General features: G+C 40.9%; 1 protein-coding gene across 7 annotated transcripts in view; it reads left to right on the forward strand.

The window, feature by feature from the left end:
- Positions 1-14,105, forward strand: part of PPP6R1 (protein phosphatase 6 regulatory subunit 1) — a 58,850-nt gene extending 44,745 nt beyond the window's left edge. For 5 of the 7 annotated variants that reach the window (XM_039335174.1, XM_039335173.1, XM_039335168.1 and 2 more), the window contains 6 exons: positions 2,257-2,402; positions 4,286-4,457; positions 5,139-5,209; positions 8,572-8,668; positions 9,253-9,378; positions 11,543-14,105. In XM_039335174.1, the coding sequence (XP_039191108.1) occupies positions 2,257-2,402; positions 4,286-4,457; positions 5,139-5,209; positions 8,572-8,668; positions 9,253-9,378; positions 11,543-11,546 (616 nt within the window). In that variant the 3' untranslated portion in view covers positions 11,547-14,105. Of the gene's footprint in view, positions 1-2,256; positions 2,403-4,285; positions 4,458-5,138; positions 5,210-8,571; positions 8,669-9,252; positions 9,379-11,542 lie in introns of those variants that run through there. The other 2 variants (XM_039335170.1, XM_039335172.1) reach the window with 2 other exon arrangements.
- Positions 14,106-26,123: the final 12,018 nt, after the last annotated feature.

The raw sequence follows: 26,123 nt of genomic DNA on the forward strand, positions 1-26,123 counted from the left end.
ATATATCTTTCTTGTGTATGATCCTTCAAATAAGCAGATTTTTTTGCCATTTCTGCAAAGTTAGAAACTTTAAATATACATTCTTCTAAAGTAGGCAACGAGTCCTTCTTCCAATAGGAGCCTACTAATAACCTTGCTGCAGTTAATAAATTCAACATTAAAGTAGTTAAATCCACAAAGATACCCAATAGGAATAATTGAGGGGTGAACTTTATCTTCCTTTTAAAAATCTTTTGAATGTTCCACCAAATCATAATCCAAAAAGCCTTTACCTTTTCACAGTTCCACCAAACATGAAAATATGTCGCATCCATATGAATATGTTCTGCCTCTTTAGATCAGTCCTGTCATCATCAACTTTTGACTAGACTGGGTGAGAAATTATGCAAAATGAAACCAAACAGATGCAAACTGGATCAAAATAGTGTGCTAAGATAAGAAATTTTAGACTTGCTGGGAAGATGTTTTTTCTTGCTGGGGGTGTTGAAGGCACATGCAGGCAACCTCCTTCCCAGAATCCTTGAAGGTTTTCCACAAGAGGTTTCCATTTTACAGGGATGTTCTTCCCATTCTGTCTCCCTGTCCCCCTTATTAATGAAGCTGAGGGAAAACTTCCTTTATCATGTTTACCAATAAACTTTGGGTCATATTTAGACCAAGCCCGAAGAGAACTTCTCGGGTCCTGTCACACATTCTTGCATGATGGAGCTTTGTCAGCTGCCCACTTCTGCAAAATGGGAGTGAGCGAATAAAGCTAGAGTGGATGGCATGAATAGTGTTTAGCATAGCTTAAAGTGCTTAATTATACATAAGACAATTCTTAGTAGCCATGAAATTGAAGCTGAAGCTGAAGATGATTCAGTGTGTGCAGTATCAGCTTCTCTGTTCAAGGTCCAGACTTCTAGCTCTTATTACTCCCAACTGCATATCATTCCTCCCTTCCTCCCCACTCAAAAAACAAAAGCAAAAATAGATGTTCAGTTTTGGAAGCCCTTTTTTCCCCTTCTCAAGTATGTCTAATCTGATAAATAGTACTTGTTGCTTCCTATTTTCAAGTGCAATTTGTGTCACTGAAGAAAGATCATTTAATTTTTAAACTCTTTTTTAAGCTTTTGCCTACATTGGATAATATTTCCTCTCTTGGCACTATTGTTGCATGCATTAATCTTTTGGGGCCACTTTTTGCTGTCCCTCAACAATTTTGTGATGCTTGGCTCCAGAATTTCATGTTGCTGCTGTTTTCTTGAATTTTGTCAAGGGATCTTCAAACTCGGCCCTTTAATGACTCATGGACTTCAACTCCCAGAATTCCTCAGCCAGCATGCCTGGCTGAGGAATTCTGGGAGTTGAAGTTCATGAGTCATAAAAGGGCCAAATTTGAAGACCCCTGCTTTAGACCTTTTGAGATAGTCTGAAACAGTTATACCCATGTTTTCCCCCAAATAAAACTAGGTCTTATATTCATTTTTGCACTAGGGCTTATTTTCCTGTTAGGTTTTATTTTGGGGAAAATACGATACTAAATGCATCCGTCTAGCTGATGATCTTAACTGGAGCTTATTTTGGGGGTAGGGCTTTTATTAAGAGCATCCTGAAAAATCATGCTAGGGCTTATTTTCCAGTTAGAACTTATTTTGGGGGAAACGCGGTATCTTTGTGTTAGATCCTTTCTTCTTTGTTAGCTGTAGCAGGGAGACATGCAACTTGCTGCTGCCACCATGGGAGTGGGGATGGGAGGGTTTTTGAGTTTTTATTTTATTTTTAATGTTGTAAGCAGCCTGAAGTTACCTGCTTCAGTGACTTTGGGTAACCATACAAATTTGTTTAATAAATAAATATATTTTATGTTTATGTCTAGGGAGTGCATTTTCATTTTCAGAATCAATTTGGGCTCCAAGGGTCATAAGGCTGGGATTGATAATGTAATGATGCTATCAGACTGGCAGGCCTGAATTGCTTATAAAGTTCAGCAATTCTAATTGCCTAAAGCCTCTTTTAGTGGAATCTAGAGGAGGAAATTGGTACATTACGGTTGGGTGGATCAGTAGTTTGATTCTATGGCTATATTTATACATGGAATTAAGTCATGATTGGCTGAGCAAGCCTTAGCAGACTAGCCCACATGTATTAAACCAACACCACACTAAACACATATTGTGATGTACAGCTGCAGAAAAAGGAGTCCAGTGGAATAGAACTGGTTGTAGGCAAGTGTATAATAACTCTACTTTATTCCATTTTCTCTCCCTTTTGCAGAAGACTTGGTAGCACAGATAGTGAAGATAGTGAAGACTCAGAAGGTGAAGGGGGTGAGGAAGAAGATCCTGGTGGGGGAGATGGAGAGGCCGTCCCTGTCAGCAATGGCTGTGGTGAACAAACAGAAGCGGAAAGTACATTAGGAGGTCAGAACTCAGAGATTGGGTTGTTGGTGGATAAGTGGTGGAATAGAGCCAAGCTGCTGTCTGCTTGTTTGGGCATCCTTTAATAATGGGAAATAAATTCCTTTAGGAAGTGAGGTGAGATTGTTCCTGATGTTGCTGCCACCAGCAATTATTTTCCTGATTTGAAATTGTTCTGCTTATTTTGGTAATGAGATCTAATGGAATGGAGGAAAAGATCTAAATGGGAGCAGTCCATGGTAGGAACAAGAATGAAATAGCCTTTATCCCCTTTAAAAGTGAATTCTGAAATAAGCGTTACTCTACATTCGATAAAGTAACATGCTCATCATTAATAAACAGTGTTTCAACTTGGGTAAGACTCACCTTATAGGAAAGACGAGTGGCATAGAAATTTAATAAATAAATCTAGTTTTTGAAATATTTTTTGCCAGATAATTTTATAGAAAATACCCAGGTTTGATTTTCTTTTAATAGTTGTTCATTTTTGCTGAGAGTTACAATTTTATGTTATTTTCAAGGAGTATTATCCTAGCCAAACTAGCTATTTGGTTCTTACAATTTCAGTGATTCTTCTTGTCGGTATATCTGACTTTCTTTGGCTGAAGATTCTGTTATTTAAGTCATAAGACATATACTTGACAGTGGCAGAGAGCTTCATTCTCACATGTTCTTCCACACAACTCTGCTGATTTGCAGTGCTCTAGTTGAATCCTTAGGACTGTCACCCTCTCTCTTTTAATCTGCTGTTTCCTCAGGAATGTAGCTTAATTCTGGTTTAAAATTCTTGGGAGAGAAACGTCTTAAGTTTACCAGTTATAGCCACCTGCTTCTTATGCAATGTTCATTACAGATGAGAGCATGATGATGAGTATATTACAAATGAAAAGAAGAGGGACAGTTGGATCTAATAACACTAGTATTGGAGGAGAAGTGACATTATGGCGAAATAAAGGAAAAATTATAACATTCCTTGAAAAACTACCAAAGTGAGGCTTTCGCCATAGTATATTGTCAAATCACCCCATTTATGAAATTTTCCCCCTGAAGATATTGTTGAACATAAGCTCCCATCCTCCTCACATTTGGTCCTATTTCCCAGGGTTGCTGGGAATTGATATTTAGCAACAACAGGAGTACCACATTTTTTCACCTTTATTTATTTCATGGCTAGGAAATAATTTTCTTGAAAGTAAAAGTCTTTTGGCATAAAAATAATTGGCTCTTTTCTTGGGAAAAGCTGATCTGGATTAGATCTGAACATCTTTTTCTCAATCTCTGGACATTATTAGTATAATTGAAGAAAGAATAACAATGTAAGGGAATGCTGAATAAAAAAATGCCTCTTTTCCCACATTGCACCAAGATTTGATTATACCAAGATCTTGCCAAATAGCCCAGTTTATTAACTTATTTGCACAAAATTATGTGTCTTGAAACTCTTCTTTCAAATACACCTTCTGTTTTTGCTGTCAGCACAGAAATTCATAATTAAAGGATCAAGACAAAATTGGATTTTAGAGCAAACTTGGTTTGATTTGGGCTTTCATCCTAATCTGTATCAATATACTTTGACTTACATTTAATCAATTGAGGAAACCTTAATTTTCCTTATGCCAAAGAGAAATCGGCAATTATGTTAGGACTGCACCCAGCTTTCCCCAACCATCTGCTCTCCTGGTGTGTTAAGACTTCAAGTCCCAACATATTCGTCCAATAATCATGGTAACTTCAGAATATTGAGATCTATCATCCCAGCACATCTAGTGAGCAATAGATTGGGGGAAGACTATTATAACAGTTACAGGAACAATAGTGCTAGTTATTTATTGTAGTAAGTTTTAGCACCAGATAAATATCTCCTGTGCAAATATGGTCTTCTCTAGATCCTAGCTGGGCAGACAGGTCTGATCCGTCCGCAAAGTCTACGAAATCCTCACAACTGGTGGCAGCTGATACAGGAGCAGCAGTGTGGGACCAACCTAACTCAGGTGCCTCCTGCTCTGGCAAAGATGAGAATTGGGCCTCCTTTCCAGAACCTGCTGTACAACAAGAGAGGTGAGGCTTTGGAATACTTAAATGTTTAGTCATTGGGGGGGGGGGGCTGAAGAGAACATCAATTAGACTTTTAGGATCGTGTCTTTCAGGGACTGGGGCTTTCAGGCCCTTTTGTGTCGATGTGTTGGAAGCATAATGGATATTAAGGGGTAAAATGGATAAATCTTACAGGGGCTTAATTATCCTGTTTCTTATCCCCCTACACACACAAACACACACACACACACACACACACACTATAGTTGCACTGCTGGGCAACATCATTTTGCCATCAAATTTTGATGATAGAATCAAGAAGTGTGCTGGAAGCTGAATGTCATTGATCAGAGTTTGCTCATTTCTACCAGTGGGTTTCAGGCAAACAGAATTGGAAGTGATGAGAAGAGGAGCTTGGAGGAGAAACAAACAAATTCAATGGCTCACACTAGAGCCTACACAGTCATTTTAAAGCAGCAAAAGAGAGAATTTTGGGACTTTTTTCTTGTTTGGTCGCAAAGCCAGCTAGATATTTAGATCTGGCATTTTTATATCCACTTATCAAGTCCTTCTCAAGGACAATGGATAGGCAGATGTTGTGGTTAATAATATTAAAGGCATCATCTTAGGATATAAGCTGTTCCAAGGAAAACATTTTGCAATTGACTGATGGTAATTTTGTCAATTATTATTTTGTTTTGCTAGTTCTAAAGTGCTCCCAGAGCCAGCCATCCTCTCTCAGGAAGTGGCACAAAATAATGGGTCCCAAGTAGAAGGTGAGCATCACTGATTCTTCAGAAATGGTTTTATTGTGTCCAGAAATCAATGTGATTTATTCATACAAAATTATGTCAAAGAAAACCCTAGGGAAAAGTAGCAGGACAAAAATGAGTGCATATGAATTTTCAACCAGAGGGATAAATAAATATAAAGGCTGGTGTTGAAGTGGTCAAAGCTAACAGTCTCAGGAAAATAAGAATCTGAACAAAGAAAGCAGTGACATTCACTCAACCTATCATATTACTTTTCTACAAATCAGCAGTTTATAGGGGTTTGTTTATCCTTCTGTCAACAGAACTGGAAAACACACACACAAACAAAAATAGAGAAATACTCAGGAAGATTTTAGTTTGGAGACTTTTAGTTTATGAAAAAATGTCTCCAGGGAGGGCATTCTAAAGGTGTATTGAGAAAATTGATATCATTTTCCATAATACTAAAATTATGGGATAATCCAACAGAGCTGAACGTTGGGAAGATCTGAGCAAATATTAAGAAATATTATTATTGTCTTCACATGCAGCATAATGACACTATGGAATTTGCTATCACAAATGTAGTCTTACTTGGCAATTTAGACTGCTACTTTGTATAAAGTTCCTAACAGTTCCTAATCATAATATTACCTCCAGCATATTAGTTGTGATGAAAGATAAAAATTTCCACTATGTGTTCAAACTAGATAGTGATATAGATATGTAGCATGTGTATATATGTGTTATGTATGTGTATGGGTAGTATATACAACAGAATTTTTAATGTGGGCCAGTGTGTTCACAGTAAAAAATGACCATAAAGGTTATCTTATCTTATATCTTAAATGTGTAGAGAATAAGGAAAATGACTTTGTCAGAAATATTCAGGAACTATTATCTAGACTGAAACAATTTTTAAGTCTAGAACAGCAAGTTAACAATCAGAAGTGGCTCAGGTAGATGCCTCCCTATTTCACTGACATACAACAAAGAGGGGGGATGTACAGCACAATCAGACTCACAAGATTTTGTTGTTATAATTGATCCCAATTAAAAGTAGCTTTAGCTTTCCTAGAGTTGATTTTTCTGGTCTATGGCTTACTTGTGGGCTTCCATTGAGGGCTGTGAAAACTGAATCCTGGATTAAATACTCTCATTCAGCATAATTCTTTGTGTGCTCTTAGGAAATAGCACATGTAATTTCTGCAAGTTAATGCAGTAATTAGTATAATACACATATAATAGAAACTGAATCAGATTTGCTAAGTCCTAGGTATGGTAGCCCAGAGGCGATGTCTTAATATAAAATGTCTCCTATAATTTCCTATCAACCATAATGGTGGTGAACCTCCTGGCTGATACTCCCCAGTGCTGAGTAGAATCCTTGCTTCCTGGCAATGGAACAGAGGAGTATGGCATCCAGAACAGTTGCTATGTAGCAGCCTGTCAGAAGGAGCTTCCCCCCCCCCCACACACCTCAAGGCTCTGACCCAAAAACATGGGGACTGTTTCTTTCGCTTTCCTCTTTGCCTTGTTCATCCTTTCATTCCAGAAGCTACCACAAGAAGGCCATCTTGCCCATGCCAATAGTCTTGTCTTCCCTGAGACCATCTCTGCTTTTTCTGGACTTTGTGGTCCACCACTTCTTTCCTTTTCACTCCTGCACACATACAGACCCACATATTTATTTATATTCAAATCTGCCAGATGTCTGTCCCCTCTGCAAGTGGTCTCCACAAATACTATAAAGGAGTAGCAACATGCCACTCATCAAATTTGCAGATGACACCAAGCTGGCAGGAATAGCCAACACTCCAGAAGACAAGCTTAAGATACAGGAGGATCTGGACAGACTTGAACACTGGGCGCTATCTAACAAAATGAAATTCAATGGTGAAAAAAGTAAGGTTCTACATTTAGGCAAGAAAAACCAAATGTACAGGTATAGTATGGGGGGTATTTTGCTCAATAGTAGCAATTGTGAGAGGGACCTCGGAGTCCTAATGGACAATCACTTAAATATGAGCCAGCAGTGTGCTGCAGCTGCCAAGAAAACCAACACAGTGCTGGGATGCATTAACAGAGGATAGAATCAAGATCACATGAAGTATTAATACCACTTTACAATGCCTTGGTAAGGCCACACTTGGACTACTGCATCCAGTTTTGGTCACCAGGAGTAAAAAGATGTTGAGAGTACAGAGAAGAGCAACAAAGATGATTAGGGGACTGGAGGCTAAAGCATATAAGGAACAGTTGCTAGCATTGGGTATGTCTAGTTTAATGAAGAGAAGGACGAGGGGGGACATGATAGCAGTGTTCCAATATCTCAGGGGCTGCCACAAAGAAAAGGTTGTCAAGCTATTCTCCAAAGTACCTGAAGGCAGGACAAGAAGCAACAGATGGAAACTAATCGAGGAGAGAAGCAACCTAGAACTAAGGAGAAACTTCCTTACTGGAAGTTTTTAAGAAGAGACTGGACAGCCATTTGTCCAAAATGGTATAGGGTTTCCTGCCTGAGCAGGGGGTTGGACTAGATGAACTCCAAGGTCCCTTCCAACTTTATGATGATGATGAAGAAGAAGAAGAATATAAATAAAATCTATACAGTAATAAAGGAACAGTGTTCGAGAGTAGTAGATCCATTTTGTAGAAACTCCTAGGACCACCTGAGAACTTTGATTTTTGAGGTGGTTAATCTGGGGGCCATGGAGCCTTTGGGAGTCTGTGGGCAACAGCTAGTTAAGCTATAAGAATAACATGCCTATCCTGTGGAATACAGTTGGTTCTGTATCTGGATAGGAAGTTCACCTATTTTATTCAAGTCCATCATACTGATCCTTTACATAAAGCCTGTATTACCTGCCTCTCTCACCTCTCCCACTTACCTCTTCTCCTGCATCTTGAATGGTCACTTCCATTCACAAGCATGGCCGGGAGGAGTCTCCTGCCTTGTGTTCTTAAAAGCTTCCTTGAATATTCAATCTACAGTCCATCCACCTGTGATTACTGCAAATTTAGATCATCCTTGGTTCCCCCCATGTTGGATGTTCTGGATGCCCCATGCTGGACTGCTATCCAGCATCCACTATCTTTATAGCTGACAGTAATTGGAACCCAATAACTTTTGAAGAGCCACTGGCTCCCCTTCCCTGGACTAACTATATTAATAGGAGAGGAAGCAAGTGGGGGTTGGGCAGACAGTTACTGTGTCCTTAAAGCCTCGGAAATAATAACACTGTGGAAATGAAGGTTTGGGTAGATGGTAGCTGGGTAAGTTTTAGCTTTCCCTCTAGAACTCATTTTCCTCTGTACAGAACATGTATTTCCCACCCCATATCTAGATCTGATTGGTTGGTCTCCCACCCACCCCTCTTTTATAGCAGTCTCTAGTGTTCCACAGGATTCTCCCACCCCAGACCCAGGCCCTCCAGAAGAGGGGAACCTACCGAACTCTTCTATCGTGACAACAGTAGCCAGGTAAAATTCTGAAATGTGATCTGTGACTGTGTGTTCTTCTGAGGGATTGTTAAAAGATGAATATCTGATCTGCAAGTATGCACTGGCGATAATGAAAACTCCTCCTGATATGGCCAGGTATACAAGAAGAGGGCCCAACTAGAGGGCAGCACCTGACTAACCTTAGCTGAACTCAAAAATCTAAGCAGAGTCAGACTTGATGAATACTTGGAATCAGCAGGAAATCCTGCTGATGAAAAAAGAGGAAGAAACGGAAGACTGAAAACTGCTCTGAAAAGCAGAACCAATGACCGTGGCAAAATAAAGAACTGGGGAATAGGCAGCTTGAGAGCGACTGATGTGAAAAATAAAAATCTAAAATGTGAAATTGTAGCCATTAAAACTAAAATTTAAAAAAATGGTCACTTCTTCTCTTTAGGTTGCCTTCTGCAGATCCATGATCTTCTCTATTGTTTAATCGCTGTTTGGATAAATATAAACTGTACTGTATAATCGTGGTTTGGAACTATGAATATGAAAGCAATCCACATCACCGTGCTAAGATAAATCTTTCTTTCCCTGCCTTCCCCCGCCTTCTTCGACAGCACAAAAGAACCTCCCCCATCTACCTCTGATTCCAGCCAGACCCAGCCACTTCAGGGGACAATAGAGACGCCACAATCTGAGCACAGCAACCCACAGATAGAACAACCGCAGCCATCGGCAGCCAGGTAAAATATTGTAGGGGGGTGTTGGGATTAGTAAGTCACAGAAGAAGGATTTGATAGTTGCAAGAAGGCAATCTCAGATTATTCATTAGAAAGCAGCAAGGGTGGAAGTTAGATGTAGTTGGAAACAGGCTATCAGGCAAGGTTTTCTGGACGTCTTCAATCACAGAATACTGTAGTGTGGACACACTCTTTCCTGTCTCTTTCCCCTAATCCTACTATTTTTATTTTCTTCTTCTGCTTTTGAAGCTTAAAAAAACTGCCACAATAATTATTCTGAACTAGAAATTCTGCCTATTTGGGTGCCGGTTCTGCAGCAGATGGCAAGCGATGAGAAAAGCAGTCTTTTCACATGTCCTATAATCAACAAATTCTGGGACATCTGAACAGAGTTTTCTGCGTGAAATATTCATTGCACATTGCATCTCAGATCAGCAAATGGAGAAAGAAATTGAAAAATACAAAGCTCTTAGTATCATATTCCCAGTCACTTGCAGAGGCACTGCAATCACATTGGGAAATGCAAAACTAGGAGGATTAGAGAGAGCAGTGTCTAATTATGTCGCAATGAGTTGCAGAATCACTTACATAAGTGGAGCCAGAGTCTCAAACCTGACAGTTCCGCAGAATGATGAAAATAGGATTTTCTCAGCAGTAGAACCTTTTTTAAAAATAAAGTTAATCCATTGGACACAACTGCAACTGATGGTTTTTGTTTTGACAAACATAAAGCAATAGTATTATAAAGGAATGCATACAAAAGTATTATTTAGTACCAACATAAGCATGCAAATATTGACACTGGGGGGGGGGGGAAATGATCAATATATAACAAGAGTCCTTACTGTTAGCCTGAAAAGATTGTGTCTAGATCATCTCATAGTGACATTCCCAACTTTTTTTTCTTCTTCTGGAGATTGTGTCATTGCCATTTGGTCAGAAAATAATTTAGTCATAAAAAGTTGTCTCTGAGGAGAATAAACACATTTTTATATAATTGAGACAGGCAATTTTTAGCGCCATTTCTTTCCTAGCAGTGTTTTACTAGCAGTAAAACTAGTAATTTCCATTTTCCTATTAAAAACTACCTGTGGTAACAATCAAATGTTTTTCTTTCTGTCTTTTAAAATCCCACTGCAAATTATTTCATTGGATGATGCTTCCAAAGCTTTGAATCTCTTCATGACCAAAATGTTATGGTTCTCTTCACATTTATATTTTTCTTAAAATAATAATTAACAAAATTAATATTTTTTAATCTGTTAGAGACATATTCCCTTCCTGATCATTATAGTTCTTTTATGATCTGCCTCCACAACTGCATATAGTTGTGTAGTCCTCAACTTACGGCCACAGTTGGAATGAGAACCTATGTCACTAAGCACCATTGCTTAGTTATAAAATAGCTGCTATTGTTACATGAGAGTACCCAATTTTATAACCTTTTTTGCCCCAGTTGTTAAGTGAATCTGGCTTCCCCCATTGACTTTGCTTGTCAGAAGCTAGCTGGAAAGATTACAAATGGTGATCACATGACCCTGACAGTCATTGTAAGTCACTTTTTTGGCACTATCATAACTTCAAACAGTTGCTACATGAATGGTCTAATTGAGGATTACCTATGCAGTATTTTACAGCTTCCATGTTGTTAGAGAGAGAAACTACTGCCAGTTTAAGTGTCTTTCTTAGTACTTCGTTAACTTGACTTTAAAAGGAAAGAAAACGTAGCCATTAAAGGTTATAAAGAACAATTGGGAATTACATAGGTTGGCATACTTAGTAGAGTCTTTGAAGTTAAAGAGGAAAACTCCATGAAGACTCCATAAATCAGGATGGGATTTCCATTGCCCTATATAATTCTTTATCTTACTTTCTAATAATTGAAGCAAAATGCTCTACATGCCATTTGATTCTATTTTCCAACCTTGCATGATATTGGCCATCTTTTGTGTTGATTGGCAGTCCTCTTAGTTCACTCATCTTGTCTGCACCCGGGGGCTGCTTGCTTTACAAAAAGATGCTGAAGTTACTAGAGCTAGAAGAATTATTTTGGAGAATGCAAGTTGACATTCAGATGCAAAATGTTTTGTTTGCTGGACACCTGCATGACATTCTATGAAACAAGAGGCAAAAAAGCTAACCGTTCTCTCTTTCTGTTCCTCCCCAGATAAAGGCACTCAGTGGGTCTCGTCACTGGGAAAGAACCACGGCTGCTTGCTCGATCGGTCTATTTTGCCAGGGACTGCCCCCAGTCCTTCCGGTGCCTTCACCCCTATGGGCAGGCGGGGGGCAGAAGAGAAAGCAGCAAGGGGCAACGAAAGGGCCCAGCCCTCTCTCCCTATCTCCCCTCCCCCCCAAGCAATCACTGAAGAGTCTGGTTCCAACAAGCACCTGTGAGAGAAATGGATGTGTGTACGAGGGTCGCAACATCATCCCCCTTCTGGCACATCGTTTGGGAATCCCAGCAACGGTGTTTCTCCCCCCCCCTTACTCTGGCAAGGGGCAGCAACCTTTGGCACAAGGCCTCTCCCCCTGCATTCCCTTTCCTCAATATGCATTCATACACAGTGCTGCACTGAGTAAACCTGTCTTTGATGCAATTAAAATTGATGCTTGAATCATATCAGAAGTCTTCTGATGGGGGGGGAGTGCCAGGTGGGCAGGGAGCAAACCCATCAAGCAACTCCCTTTCTCATGACCGTGGAATGTCCCACTTGCAAGCACACTTCTTCCCTCCCTCCATCTACATGTTTGATCCATGGGGGGGGGGGTAGGCGTGACTACTAGAAGCATCACACAGGATGGTTAAAATGGGCTTGCTTGAAACAGGCGTAATGGGCTTTGCTAACTGTAAAGGTTAGGACAGCAGCACGTGAGATGGAATTTGTGAGATGTACAGTCTCTTTTTCCTGCTGGGATAGAACCCTGTTTTGCATTTTTATCAAGTGCTGGATCCACTGGTTTCCCCCCCCCCCATGACTTCCTCAAGAGAACTTACTGGGTAGTCCACATGAAAAAGCAGAAAAGGCTTTTCTGATTTGTTGGCCAAACCATATTAGCAACACCTCGCCAGAACTGCCCATGGTTAATTTGGAATCTTCCACCAATTTGTTCAGTAAGACTATAAACCTCTTTATTAGAATTTGGTATATACCAGTGTGAATCCTGGATTCGCACCTCTACAAGTTTTCATCTTGATTCTTCTTTTTCCATCCCCTCCCAGTGCACAGTCACCGCTCACTTGGTTGTCAGGTTTCTTCTCATTCTCTTCCCATTGGATTCTGCCCTTTCTAGCCATTTTTTCCTATGGTGATTAAACACCATTTTATAACCTGTGAAAGAGATCTTTCTCACGGGCCCAAGCACCAGCTGCATTGCTAGAATTAGAAACCGCTATATTCTATCATCACTTCCTTTCAGTTAGGAAGTGGGGGAATCTGCAGCTTAGGGGTTAGCCTAAGCCAAAGCTGTTAAGAAGTGGGGGAATCTATAGCTTAGGTGTTAGCCTAAGCCAAAACTGTTAAGAAGTGGGGGAATCTACAGCTTAGGGGTTAGCCTAAGCCAAAGCTGTCCTTGGAGAAGCCATTCATTTTTTAAGAGGCATAGCAGGGAATTCTGTATTACTGCTTTGTTATCCTATTGACAGTTTTTTTTCCTCTCATGTCAGTGTTGTGGATAAATCACCAGCCATGCTGTAAAAGATAAGCCTTAATCTTTGAATGTTGGCTTACTCTGTGTCCACACTGTAGCAATTGCCTAACATCTCTCCCCACCAGAATCCATATTACAGGAGTTTTTTTATATATCTAGAGCATACTCCCAAAATGTAATTTAAATTTCCTTGTCTTCCTTCCCCACTAAGAAAAAAAAGAGAAAGTTCCGAGTTATGTGGGTGCAGTTTTTTGACTCTTGAAAAACTCTGCTGCCATTTCTTGAGTTCCTTCTGAGAAGTCTACAATTTGTAATACGTAAGACTCAAACTGCCCTTGTAGACCTGAATTGCAGGGTCTCCTTCCTGTAAGATTTGCTCCAAAGTGTCCTCGTTATGCCACCGGGTTTTTTTGTTTTTGTTTTTGTTTTTTTGACGATCAAGGGTCTCCACTTACAGTCCTTACCCCACTCAATTATAATTCTCTCATGTGACTCCTAGAAAACAGAATTATTCCACCCACCTCCAATCCCACCATTACATGGGTTTTTTTCTCCCTCCTCTGATCTGGACTTTTCTGTATAAATCTTTTGAAAGCAACCAAGCAACCACAATCACTTTGTCATCTTTGCCCCCTATCTACCAAGTTGGGCAAGAGCACAGCAAAACTCAACCAAGAAATGGAGGGGGATTTAATGTCAGCCTGTTCTCTTGATAGGAGAGGAAGGAAGCAAGACAAAGATTGAAAACCAGGTCAGTGTGGTTATGCAGAGGTCAGTGTCTGAACATCTGGCGTAGGACGAGAAGTTGCGTTGAGAAATATCCTTGTATAAGAAACACACACACCCCTTCCGCCCTCTGTACTTGCAGATGGTCAGTAGATTCGTACCCCTCCTGTCTCCCTCTTCTCTCATCCTTCAATATAAGTGGCAATATTTCTTGAAGCTCTTAAAATCACAAAGGAGAGAAGTGGCCTTTCGCGTTGTCTGCGTCATGCCATTTTGTTTTCTTTTTCCCCATGTGCGTGCGTGTGTATGTATGTATGTGTTTCTGTTTGAATAAAGAGATTCTATGGCCATAATCGTTTCTTCGTTTTGTTTTTCCTACATAGCACGTGTTTGGCTTCTGGGTCTACTGTCTCATCTTGAGTTTTTCCTCTCTTTTTTTCGTGTGCTTTATGTGTTCCACGACATGGCTGTACCACTTCGCACTCAGTGGAGGTGTCACATGTTGTACTGTGAAAGCTTGGCTTTTCTTAAATTGTAGCTTCTCGTGGATAGAAGTGACTGTACAGACTGGCAAAGGGTCCATTTTGTTCCGTTCTATAAGCTTGGTCAACCTTCCCCAGCATAATGCTTCCTGGAAGGGTTGGGACTTTAAGAATTGCAGCCCGGATATCTGGATGGTGGCAAATCTGGAAAGCTGCTCAGCAGTAACTTTACAGAATTTGGAGAAGAGTCTTTCATCTCTATCTGGAGATGCTGAGGAATTTGGTGGTACCTCAGTACTCATTGTTAATTCGTTCCGGGAGGCACAATGAGTACCAAAAACGAGTACCAAACAATTTTTTCCCATAAGGAAAAATGTAGTTAATCACAAGGCAGCTGACTCCAAGTTCTAATTTGTGCATGGAGTACTGGGACACATTTTTCACATTGAAATGTGTTAAGTACCAAATTTGATGAGTTTTAAAGTAGCTGAGTGCCAAGTACCACTATTAAGTCTTTACCCATAGTATGCAGCCTTTTCCCCAAAGATCTGATCTCTGGGAAAAAATACCTTCCTTTAATGAGAAGATTGTTTTCCCCAACAATGTGCTGTGGCAAGGAGTCATGTGTAGTGCACAAACATAAAAATCTGCTTTTTTTAAAAAAAAAATGTCTATTTTAAAAATCTATGGTTGCTAGAAACAGAACTGGAGCCAGATTTAAATTTAGAAGAGTCCTACTGAAATAGATGGAGAGTGTGTTGAGCCAATTTCCAGAGTTTTTACAGTCTGGAGGAGATGTTTACTAGTAGAAAATACTGAGATTTGGAGCTAGCTATTCTTCCATGTTAGCCATTCCAGATCCATCTCCGTCAACTGGAGCTATTTCTGGGGGTGAAGTGGATATACCATAGGATGGTTAAGGTTGTGCTAATTCTGTCGAAAAGAATAGGATGGGGTTTGTGTTAACATTAACTTTCTCCAATTTGGGGACATGGTAAGTCTGAACCTCAACTTTGAAAGAAGTGAGGGAGGGAAAAAGAAAATACTATCTACCAGTAAGCAACTATTGAAGCTGATTTTAGTTGCTGGAAAGGGGGGTGGGATGAGCTGCCAAGCCCCCAGCCTTCATTATCCCCAAGTAAGTGACAAATATGATAAATTGGTTTCTTCCCATTTTGTTGCATAATCAAACTTCTGCCCCCCCCCTTTCCAATTCATCCTGAAACAAATAGAAATAATAATTTGCTTAATATCTGAAGTAAAACAGCCCAATTAAATGTTGAAGTTGAACTTTAAATGAATAATCTGGGTCTAGAGCAGTGGTTCTCAACCTGTGGGTCGGGACCCCATTTGGGGTCGAATGACCATTTCATGGGAGTCACCAAACAATGCAGTCCGCCATTTTTTTCCCCTTTTCCTTAGCTGTGCTACTCCCTTTTATTCTATTGGCTTTTGAAAGCCAATAGAATAGACTCTTGAATAGAGTCTAATTCTATTGGCTTTCAAAAGCCAATAGGAATTGTCCAGGCTGTCTCTGCCCTGCTGAGCCCGCCAAAAGTCCCATTCTGCAAACGGTGCTGCACCAGTTGAGTAGTCCTCGACTTACGACCGGTTGGTGGTTGCAGCATTAAAAAGGTTGAGAACCACTGGTCTAGAGTGTACCTTCACTACAACTCTGCTTATGTTTTCGCCACAGATTCAAGTGTTTGCTATTGCCAATCTGTGGGAAAGCTTTCATTTACAAATGAAATTGAATCTATTTACTTCGTCCATATGAATAATTTCATAGAAAAAGAGCAATAATGATGAAATTAAGGTCTTAAACTGTGGGCAGAAGGTTCTAGGAAATTTATGGATCACATTATGATGTATTACATGTCATAGCAAGGTAAGTGACATCAATAGTCTAAATTCCATATAATTGAGAACAAAATGGTAATTTCTACCAGGCAGTTGTTTTTTATCTAAGTTTAAATTTGAAATAATTTAATGGAAACGAATTCAGACATTTATGCCTTTCCACTCCAGAATATTCTTGCTTGCTGTTTTAGATTTATACCATACATCTGCTAAGGACTGCAAGGGCTTGGGCATAACACCAGGAGCAACAACAATAAAAATAATGCAACTCTGTAAATAATTAAAAAGTCCAAATATAAAAGATGCATTTTTTAAAACATGTTTAAAATCCAAATAGCATTAAATTATGCTGCAGAATACAAAGGCTTGCTTTAAAAAAAACACCTTAATTTATAACAGAAGAATTAGAGCAATTATTTATCTTGTATCAGTTGAAAGGTTTTTAATTTGGAGACATTCTTCCCTGGTATTTTGACCCAGTGATGGTTTGATATGCTTGAGCACATTTTGCCAGAGTTTCAACCCTGCATCCTTTTTTCAGTCAATCAAGATTTTTAAATCCCATTATAAAACATAGAAAAATGCCTTTAAGTAATTTGACTTTCCTTCTGGAGGCAAAGATAAATGGCAAGATCTGTTATAAACTTCAACTCAGTAGAAATTTTACTGTGATCCAAGATGGGGCTTGAAAGAATTTAAAATTACTTGAGTGGTTTGAAGGCTGGGCTTAGAAATACCATCAATAGCTAATGGGGAATGAAGTTCCATCCATATATATGTTTTCAGCATTTCCCCCTCTCTTAAAAAGGTCTTTCTAGATTGTGCACATGTGCACAGAAAGCTTTATATCTTATTCTTATTCTTGTTCTGTATGATCATGGATCTATCATATTTCTCCAGTTCTTAAGATTTATTGGCTGGCTGTCATCATTTTTATTACCGGGAACATTTATGAGATAAATAATTCTCCTGGGCTTGCAACAGAAACTTAATGATGCAACATGGATTATTTGCCAGTATTATCAGAATCAAACCCTGTAACTTTTGAACTAAATAACTGTGATTGTGTAATTTAACCCTTGTCTCCCTTAATTTATTGGATTGGTCTTTATCTTTCCATCTCATTATACTTTGGCAAAAGGGTAAGACAGATTCATGAGCCTATCCTTTGTAAGAACAAATGCTTCGAGTTATTGCAAGGGGGGCAGTTATTAAGGTGACCCCCTTTTTTTACAATGAAAAGGAGGACACAAATAAATTGAAGAAAAAATATCGTAAATAAAAGAAACATTTTATTCATTGCAACAATAATACAGAATACACTATAATATGATAAATGCATAATAAAAACATTTGTAACAATAACATTTTATATTGTAATTATGCTTACATGCCACACCTCCGCCTGCAGCCACCCCGCCACCACTGCTGCGCTGCCGTGTACAGCAGGCCCCATGGCTCCCAAAGCACCAGCTGTGCTGGCGCTGGCCCCGGGGGGGCAGCCCGCCGTTGACACACCCCACCTGCAGCTGCCCCGCCAGCACCACCGCCCACCCTGCACAGCCCCGTGTAGAGCAAGCCCCCCTGGCTCTCACAGCACGGGGGGCAGCCAGCCACTGCCACCCCTCACACCCCTGCCCACAGAAGCCCCGCTGCCCCTGCCTCTTGCACCCGCAGCCATTATTGCCCTAACAGGCCCGAAGATCAAGAGAAAGTTATCGTGGCATCGCCATTCCAGTCTCCTCCAGGGACTAACTAGGAGATGGTGTAGTTGGATAACAGGGAGGGATGCAAAGTTCCTGCCAATTCGCCTTCGCTGCAGACAATTTACATGTGCAAAGTTTGCCGGCTGGGTGTTTTGGCACGCTCAGCAGCAATTCCTATTGGCTTTTGAAAGCCAATAGTGGGAGTAGTACAGCTCATGCAAAAGTTGGAAAAAAAAACATCAAAAAAAGGTGCCGGAATGCCGTTCTGAGTGTTCTATGAGAAAAAAAAGTCCTGCAGATTAGTCTTCAAATATCAAAAAGGAGGACATGTAGGAGGACACTTTTCGAAGGAGAACAGTACTTAAAAAAGGAGGACTTTTTAAAAAAGGAGGACCCGTCTGTTCAGTAGAAATCCAGAAAATCAAGAGTTCATTGTATATGAAAGTTGTAAGCAACTGAAATGAAAACTGAAAAGGAACTTTCAAGGTATTTGAACAGTTAGTAGCTGGGCGCTTGTAGGCACTGGTTGTCTGCAGTTTTCAGTTTAGTCAGCAAGTTCCCCCCACACACACCAGCTATCCTTGTACAAGTAGCCCTTGAGTTGTAAATAGTAAATTGGTCGTAAGTTCCAACGATCATAAAATGGATCAGTCAGTTTTACAACCTTTTATGCAGCACTCAGTAAACAAACACAGCGGTAGTAATGTGGCTGCCAAAGTTGTTAAGTGAACACTGTGGTTGTTAAGCAAATCAATGGTTGTAAAAGCAGCTGTGAAGTCCCATGGCTGCAGGAGGGGGGAGGGTGACCAATGGAACTTAAAATCTGGGTTGGAAATCCCCATTTTGGGGTTGGTCATAATTTTGAACCATTGCTAAGTGTTAAATTGAGAGCTACCTTAATCCCCAAGAGTGCAGCCTTCCAGTTCCGTTGGCCTGATTTCTACAACTGGATGCAGTTCAATGCAATGTTTAGATTACTTTTCCTAGAATTATACAGAATGGTGGTTTTCTACCGTAATATTGTTCACTGTTCCTTTCCCAAGCATTGGCTCTCCAGATGTCTTAAAGGCTGTATTTCTGGACAACATGGTTTTAGGAAATCCTATCTTGAGAATCCCTATTTGCCATAGTCCTACCAAATCTCAAAAGTGCCTGGCTGGAGAAGACCAGTGTACTGCATAATTTCATTTGTCTAATTTGATCATCAAATTTATAGTGCTTCAATGGTTCTACACCTATCTGGACAGCAATTTTCAGAAAACTATGCTTTTCCCCATGGCAGTTGATATCCCATGAAGCTTTCATATTATTTAGAGTCAACATTAAATTATCAAATGAAGGAATCTTGGAATTTAAGATACGATGTCTTCTATGTTTTCATATTGCAAATTGAATAATGGAAATATTGATATTTGAAATTACTACAGTGGTTCATTACCAATAAACTGAAATTTAATCCAGACAAGAATAACAGCCTGGAAGGTGAAAGAATAGATTAACTAGGAAGTAGGATATGGAGGAAATTATTTAGCTTGCATTTTTAAGAAAATGTATTTAATTTATATTCCATGATCAGCTCTATGAACCTTGTAGCCCCAGGATCTGAGCTGCTTTGCAGCAGCACCAGGTGTAAATGTTTTATATCAGGGGTCTCAAACTGCCGGCCCGCAGATGAGTTGCATCAGGCAGAGGCCGCACCCACCCCAGCCCCAGCAATGCGAAAAAAGCCACGATACTTTGTGACATGAGTTTGACACCCGTGCTTTATACTAAAAGAGAAAATTTTGGGAAAAGTACAGGTAGTCCTTGACTTACAACAGTTCATTTAGTATCTGATCAAAATTACAATGGCAGTGAAAAAGATGATGATAATAATAATAATAATAATAATAATAATAATAATAATAATAATAATAATACACAGTTGCAGATCAGTGGTGAGAGACTGGGAGAGGTTAATATCAAGAGAGGAATATTTCAAAGAGATTCATTATCACCATTACTATTTGTTATTGCACTGTTTCCTCTGTCAACAATACTGAATAACTCAGGACATGGCTATCAAACATCAAAAACATCTACCAAACTATCCCATCCTCCTTTACATGGATGATCTGAAGCTGTATGGAAAAACATCATCTGAAATAGAATTGCTGCTCAACACTGCCGTATATATAGCCAAGATATTGTTAATGCAATTTGGCTTGGACAAATGTGCCATACATACTATCAAACAAGGAAAAATAGTGAAAACTAAAGGAATCAAGATGCCCCACAAAAATAACATTAAGAGTCTGGATGAGGAAGATTACTACAAATACTTGGGTATCCTTCAAGCTGACAACATCAAGCATACTGGTCAAGAAAAAGATTAGAGGTGAATACATCAAGAGAGTGAAGAAGATCTTAAAGTCCAAACTCAATGGAGGAAATACCATAAAGGTAATCAACACCTGGGCAATTCCAGTCATTAGGTACACAGCTGGAATAGTGGACTGGACTCAAGCAGAACTAAAAGCAATGGATAGGAACACCAGAAAAATAATGACAATGAATCATGCCCTTCATCCACACAGTGACATTGACAGACTTTATCTACCAAGGCAAATAGGTGGGCGTGGAATGCTACAAGTACATCAGATGGTTGAAGAAGAAAAAATGGCTTTGGAAGAATATTTGAAGAACAATGATGAAGATGCACTGAAATCAGTATATCAGGAAGGCTTACTGACTACTAGAGAGACCAAACTGGCCTACAAGAAAGATCAAATGAAGAACAGAATAGAGACATGGGAAAACAAAGCACTACATGGCCAATACATTAAAAAAATAGCAGGGAAAGCAGATAATAACAAGACGTGGCAATGGCTAAGAGCAGGAAAATTGAAGAAAGAGACCGAGGGACTAATTCTGGCTGCACAAGACCAAGCCCTAAGGACAAATGCATATAAAGTCAAAATTGAGAAGACAGCAACAGACAGTAAGTGCCGCCTATGCAAAGAAGCTGAAGAAACAATGGACCACCTGGTAAGCTGTTGCAAGAAGATTGCACAGACTGATTACAAGCAGCGGCATGACAAAGTAGCAACAATGGTGCATTGGAAGATCTGCAAAAAATATCATTTGCCTGTAAGCAAAAACTGTTGGGATCATAAAATAGAGAAAGTCATAGAAAATGATAAAATTAAACTGCTCTGGGACTTCAGAATTCAAACAGACAAGCACCTGCAACATAACACCCCAGACTTAACAATTGTCAATAAGAAAGACAAAAAAGTCTGGATAGTGGACGTGGCAGTGCCTGGAGACAGCAGAATAGACGAGAAATAACTGGAGAAGATAACAAAATACAAAGACTACAAATAGAAATAGAAAGACTGTGGCAAAAGCAAGCAAGGGTAGTACCAATAGTCATAGCGCCTTGGGTGCAATCCCAAAACAACTGGAGCACCACTTGAACACCATGGCATTGACAAATTTGCTATTAGTCAATTGCAAAGGCGGCCTTACTAGGAACTGCTTCCATCCTGCGACGATATCTGTAATACCATCAAACATCCACATCTGCCTATCCCAGGTCCTGGGTAAGGACTCGATAGGTAGACAAAATGCCAAATCCAGTCTGAACATCTGGCTGACTGTGCGATGATCCATAATAATAATGGGAATTGAAGTCCACATGTCATAAAAGGGCCAAGTTTGAAGCCCCCTGGCATAATAAAATTAACAAAGGCACCACTCTTCTCAGAGAGTTGGGGCTTCTGCAGTTTTGCTGAAGATGCATACTCCCTTTACAAAACAAACTACCAATTGATTGAAATATATTTCACCCTTAAGATGCTTAAAGTACTTTTTAAATAAAGTTTATACTGTGTCTTGGATTAACATTCATCTCACTATGTCGTCCCTGGATTTCTGTTGAACTTATTTGTAACAACATTTCAATACCACTCTGCTTGAATTACTTAAGTTTTGACAAACATTTCTCAACCACATTCAACTTAATCTAGTGGTGTTGGTGCCAAACACAGGATTTTGAAATGTATAGCATCGGTTCTGAAGCCTGCTTTTTTTCAAGACATCAACCAAAGTGTTGGAGGAGTATAATTGTTTATTCATTATCCATGAGGACCCACTTGGATTGTGGTAAGATTTTTCATTAGAATGTTTGTCCTTAGTTAATTTATTTTTAGAGTTGGGTGGTAAACCAAGACAGAGCTTGCAGAATTACTTTAAATAAATATTTAATATTCCCCTGACAAATCTAGTTTTGGGAAGAATTGTGAGGGTTGGTCAATGAAGGCGAGGAAGGTCTAGTTTAGGAAAGGCTAGAATCCAAAGATTTGATGAAAAGAATTGGCACTTTGAACATTTGAAAAGCTGAAGGAAAGTTGTGATGTAGCCTTTAAATGCAAATAAAACACGAAGTAGGTTTTTCAGTGGATCTTCTAAGCTTGCCTTAGCACAGTGGTTCTCAACCTTCCTAATGCCGCGACCCTTTAATACAGGTCCTCATGTTGTAGTGATCCCCAACCCCCCATCCAGCTGGCCGGGGAGGGGGGGCAAGAAGGCCACTCCGCCAGCTCCACCCAGCCTGGTTGGAGAAGCGCCATTTCTCTCCCTCTTTCTCTCTCTCTTTCCTCTTTCTCTTTCTCTCTCTTTCCTCTCTCTCTTCCCTCTATCCCTCTTTCCTCTCTCATTCCTTCTTTCCTCTTTTTCTCTTTCCTCTCTCTTTCCTCTTTTCCTGTTTGTCTCTTTTCTCTCTTTCTCTTTCCTCTTTCTCTCTTTCCTCTCTCTTTCCTCTCTCTCTCTTCTCTTTCTCTCTCTATCTCTCTTTCCCTCTTTCCTCTTTTTCTCTTTCCTCTCCCCGTTTCTTGCTTTCCTCTCTCTCTTTCTCTCTTTCTTCTCTTTCTTTTTCCTCTCTCTCTTTCTCTGTTTCCTCTGTTTTCTCTCTCTCTTTTCTCTCTCTTTTTCTCTATTTCTCTCTCTTTCTCTTATGGCAGCATCGTCGGGGGTCCCCGCCGCCCCCATCCCGGCCTCCGCTGTGTCAGCCAAACGGGCAGGGGAGGGGGAACAGGATGGGAGGCAGCGGCTCTGGCGGCGGCGGCCACTGTTGCATCGTTGGGGGTCCCCATTGCCCCCAGCCTGGCCACCACCCTTGCTGGTACTCTGCGCTGCCCGGCCTCGTCCTCCGTCCATCGATGGAGCTACGGTGGGGGCTGGTGCCGTGTGGCCCGCCAGCCCCTCCACCAGCCTGGCTGCTCCCCCACAGGCACCCCTCTTCCTCCCGGTGCCTGCCTGAGCCACCTTGGGGGCAGCAGGAGGAAGGAGAGGAGAAGGTAGAGAAAACCGCTGCTGCCGTCCCAGCTGGGACTCCGTGTTGCCTGGCCTTGCCCTCTGCCCATCCGATGGAGCCGTGGTGGGGGCTGGTGCTGTGCAGGCCGCCAGCCCCTCTGCCAGCCTGGCTGCTCCCCCCTAGGTACCCCTCTTGCCCTGGTGCCCACCCGAGCCACCTTGGGGGCAGTAGGAGGAAAAAGGGGAGGAGGAAGAGGATGGCAAGGAAGCCACCGCCAGTGCTGGGCCCCAGGAGGCAGCTCTCCTCTCCTACCTTTGCTGAATCTCCTTCTTCCTTCCTGGCAGCCTGGACTCCAGTGCACCTTCCTGGCCAGTGGGTCCAATGGTCAGGCTGGTTGGGGATCGCAGAGGCTGGTCTCCCTTGTGGGAGGGCTGGCCCACTTAGAGGAGCCACCAGCAGGACGCTCCCAGCAGGGATACCGGGGCTTCCCCGGGCAGCTCCAAGGCCACGAGGCCCTGGCCGCACTTCTCCCAGGGGATGGGGCACCCGGGCGCAGGGCCAATCAGGAACCCTGTAGGAGGTAAGTCCGCCTGAGAGAGAGAGAGAAGGGAAGTGAAAATGCTTCTCTGTCTCTCTCTCTCTGCAAATGGAGGAGGCTATGCGGAGACGGATGTGGAGCGGTGTCTCGGTTCCTAAGACCATTGGAAATATGTGTTTTCCGATGGTCTTAGGCGACCCCTGTGAAAGGGTTGTTCGACCCCCAAAAAGGTCACGACCCACAGGTTGAGAACCGCTGCCTTAGCAGAAATCAGCCTGCTCTATTGACTGAGGTCATTAGCCTTCTTCTCAATATTGGTTGAGCAATGAGTGTTTTTTTTTCTCTTTGGCAGAACAAAGGCAAACCTTTACTACTAGTTTGATGTAAACTGCTTCTTTAATAAAAGATGGAGGCCAATGATTTGTTGGCTAACCCATGCAGTATGATTTAGAATGTCATTGTGATTTTTATTGTCTTAGTTGTTCCATTCTGTACCCCAAAACACTCTAGTCTTGTGGAAAACAAAAGGACTCTTACGAATTCCAGAGGGTTTTAGCAGAGAGATTTATTGCGCAGGTTCAGAAGCTATAGCAACAAGCAATTCTGAACACTGAGGGCAGGTTCAGACTTCAATTTTATACTTTCCTTTTCTCAGGAACAAAGGAATACACATTGAAATACACATTGTAATACATTAGGTTCGTTTCTCACGGGTATACAATGGAGAGTTTGCTACATACATTGTATCCAAGTGCAATGCGCATTAGGTTAGTCACATACTACTAACACAGCATTATTCCAGTAATTATGCAGACACATCATTATTCTAGTGATTGTTCATTATTCCACATTATTCCCCCCTTTGGAAATTTTCCTACTTAAACTTTCATCATTCTATCTCTAATTCAGGATCTTTAAAGGGCAACATTTTATATCCCCATATTAAATAACTAACAGATATTATGAGCTGTAGAATCCTCATGTCTTCTACTGTGCTTAGAGAGACAATTCCGGAGTGTCTCAGCAAGGTCTGATGTTCACACCGTCTGTTGAGAACCCGTTGCTGGTAGGGTTTGACGGTGTATTTCTTGTAATTTTAACACTAAAGGTTTGTCAGTTTTATCCAGCCTTGTAAGTTACTGGATCAGCAGGTGCAGCTGCTTTCAATCTACTCCAGTGGACCCAGGACTTTCCCTCCAAGGTTTTCACCAGGTTTCCAAGGAGAACACATGACAGCAGTATATGGTCCTTTCCATCTTGGGCTCAAGGGATCTGATTTCCAGTGTTTTACCCATACTTTATCTCCTGGTTTGAACCCATGTGTTGCCGTGACCACTGGAGGGGTTGTTGTTCCATCATATAATGGCGCAAATTTGAAGCAGCTAAATTATGAAGCTGTAACTGATGTAACAATTTCTGTTGGTCTATTCCCCCCTTATGAGCCAAGTCCGGCCAGCCCTGCCTGTCAGGTTTAAATAGACAAGGGGGGTGGCCAAACATGAGTTTATAAGGGCTAAGTTGTAATTTAGTGCGGGGGGGGGGCAGTCTGATTGCATACAAAACCATAGGCAAAACGTCTGGCCAATGGAGATGAGTTTCCAAACAAAATTTGGTAATAAGGGTTTTAATTGTGCGATGAGCACATTCCACCCTGTTTTGTTTGTGGGATGGGAATCTGTAACACAGCTTGCTTTCTCTGGGGGCCCAGAGTTCTTTGTCCTTGTGATAGTTCATAGCCTAAATACATTACAGTCATTTGAACTAATTGTGTTTTCCTTTTGGACACTCTGTAGCCATAGTCTTGTAACATTTGGAGCAGTTTGGATGTGTTTTCAAAGCAATCCTCCCTGTTTTGTCCAGTTATCAGAACATCATCCACATATTGAAGGCAACAGTCCTCTTGTCTGACTAACTTCAAATATGTAAGATCTTGGGCTAAAGCTTGACCAAAACACATAGGTGAATTCTCAAAGCCTTGTGGTAGTCTAGTCCAGGTATATTGAGTCTTAACTTGTGTCTTTGGATTAGCCCATTCAAATGCAAAGATTGGCTGACAATTCTCAGCTAAAGGTATGGTGAAAAACACATCCTTTAAGTCCACAACTGAAAACCATTTAGCGGATGCAGGTATTGTATTCAAAAGAATATATGGATTAGGAACAATCACATGTAGGGTTAAGGTCAATTTATCAATGGGGCGGAGATCCTGCACTGGTCTCCACTGTCCGTCGGACTTACGAACAGGTAGAATTGCAGTATTCCAGGGTGACTGAATTTTTCTAACGATTTTTGCTATCAAGTATTTTTGGATTAATTCTTGAATGGCAATAGCAGCCTCTGAAGTACAATATCGTTGAGGCACTCTAACAGGATATGCTTGTGGTTTTAGTTCCACCATAACAGGCATGTCATATTTCGCAAATCCAGGGGGGTTATCCTCTGCCCACAGGAGTGGGACATTAAATTGTTGCCACTTAGTACCTTCTACT

This window comes from Crotalus tigris, unplaced genomic scaffold (genome assembly GCF_016545835.1).
Source record: "Crotalus tigris isolate CLP2741 ecotype Arizona unplaced genomic scaffold, ASM1654583v1 scf7180000017639.5415321, whole genome shotgun sequence".
NCBI lineage: Eukaryota > Metazoa > Chordata > Lepidosauria > Squamata > Viperidae > Crotalus > Crotalus tigris.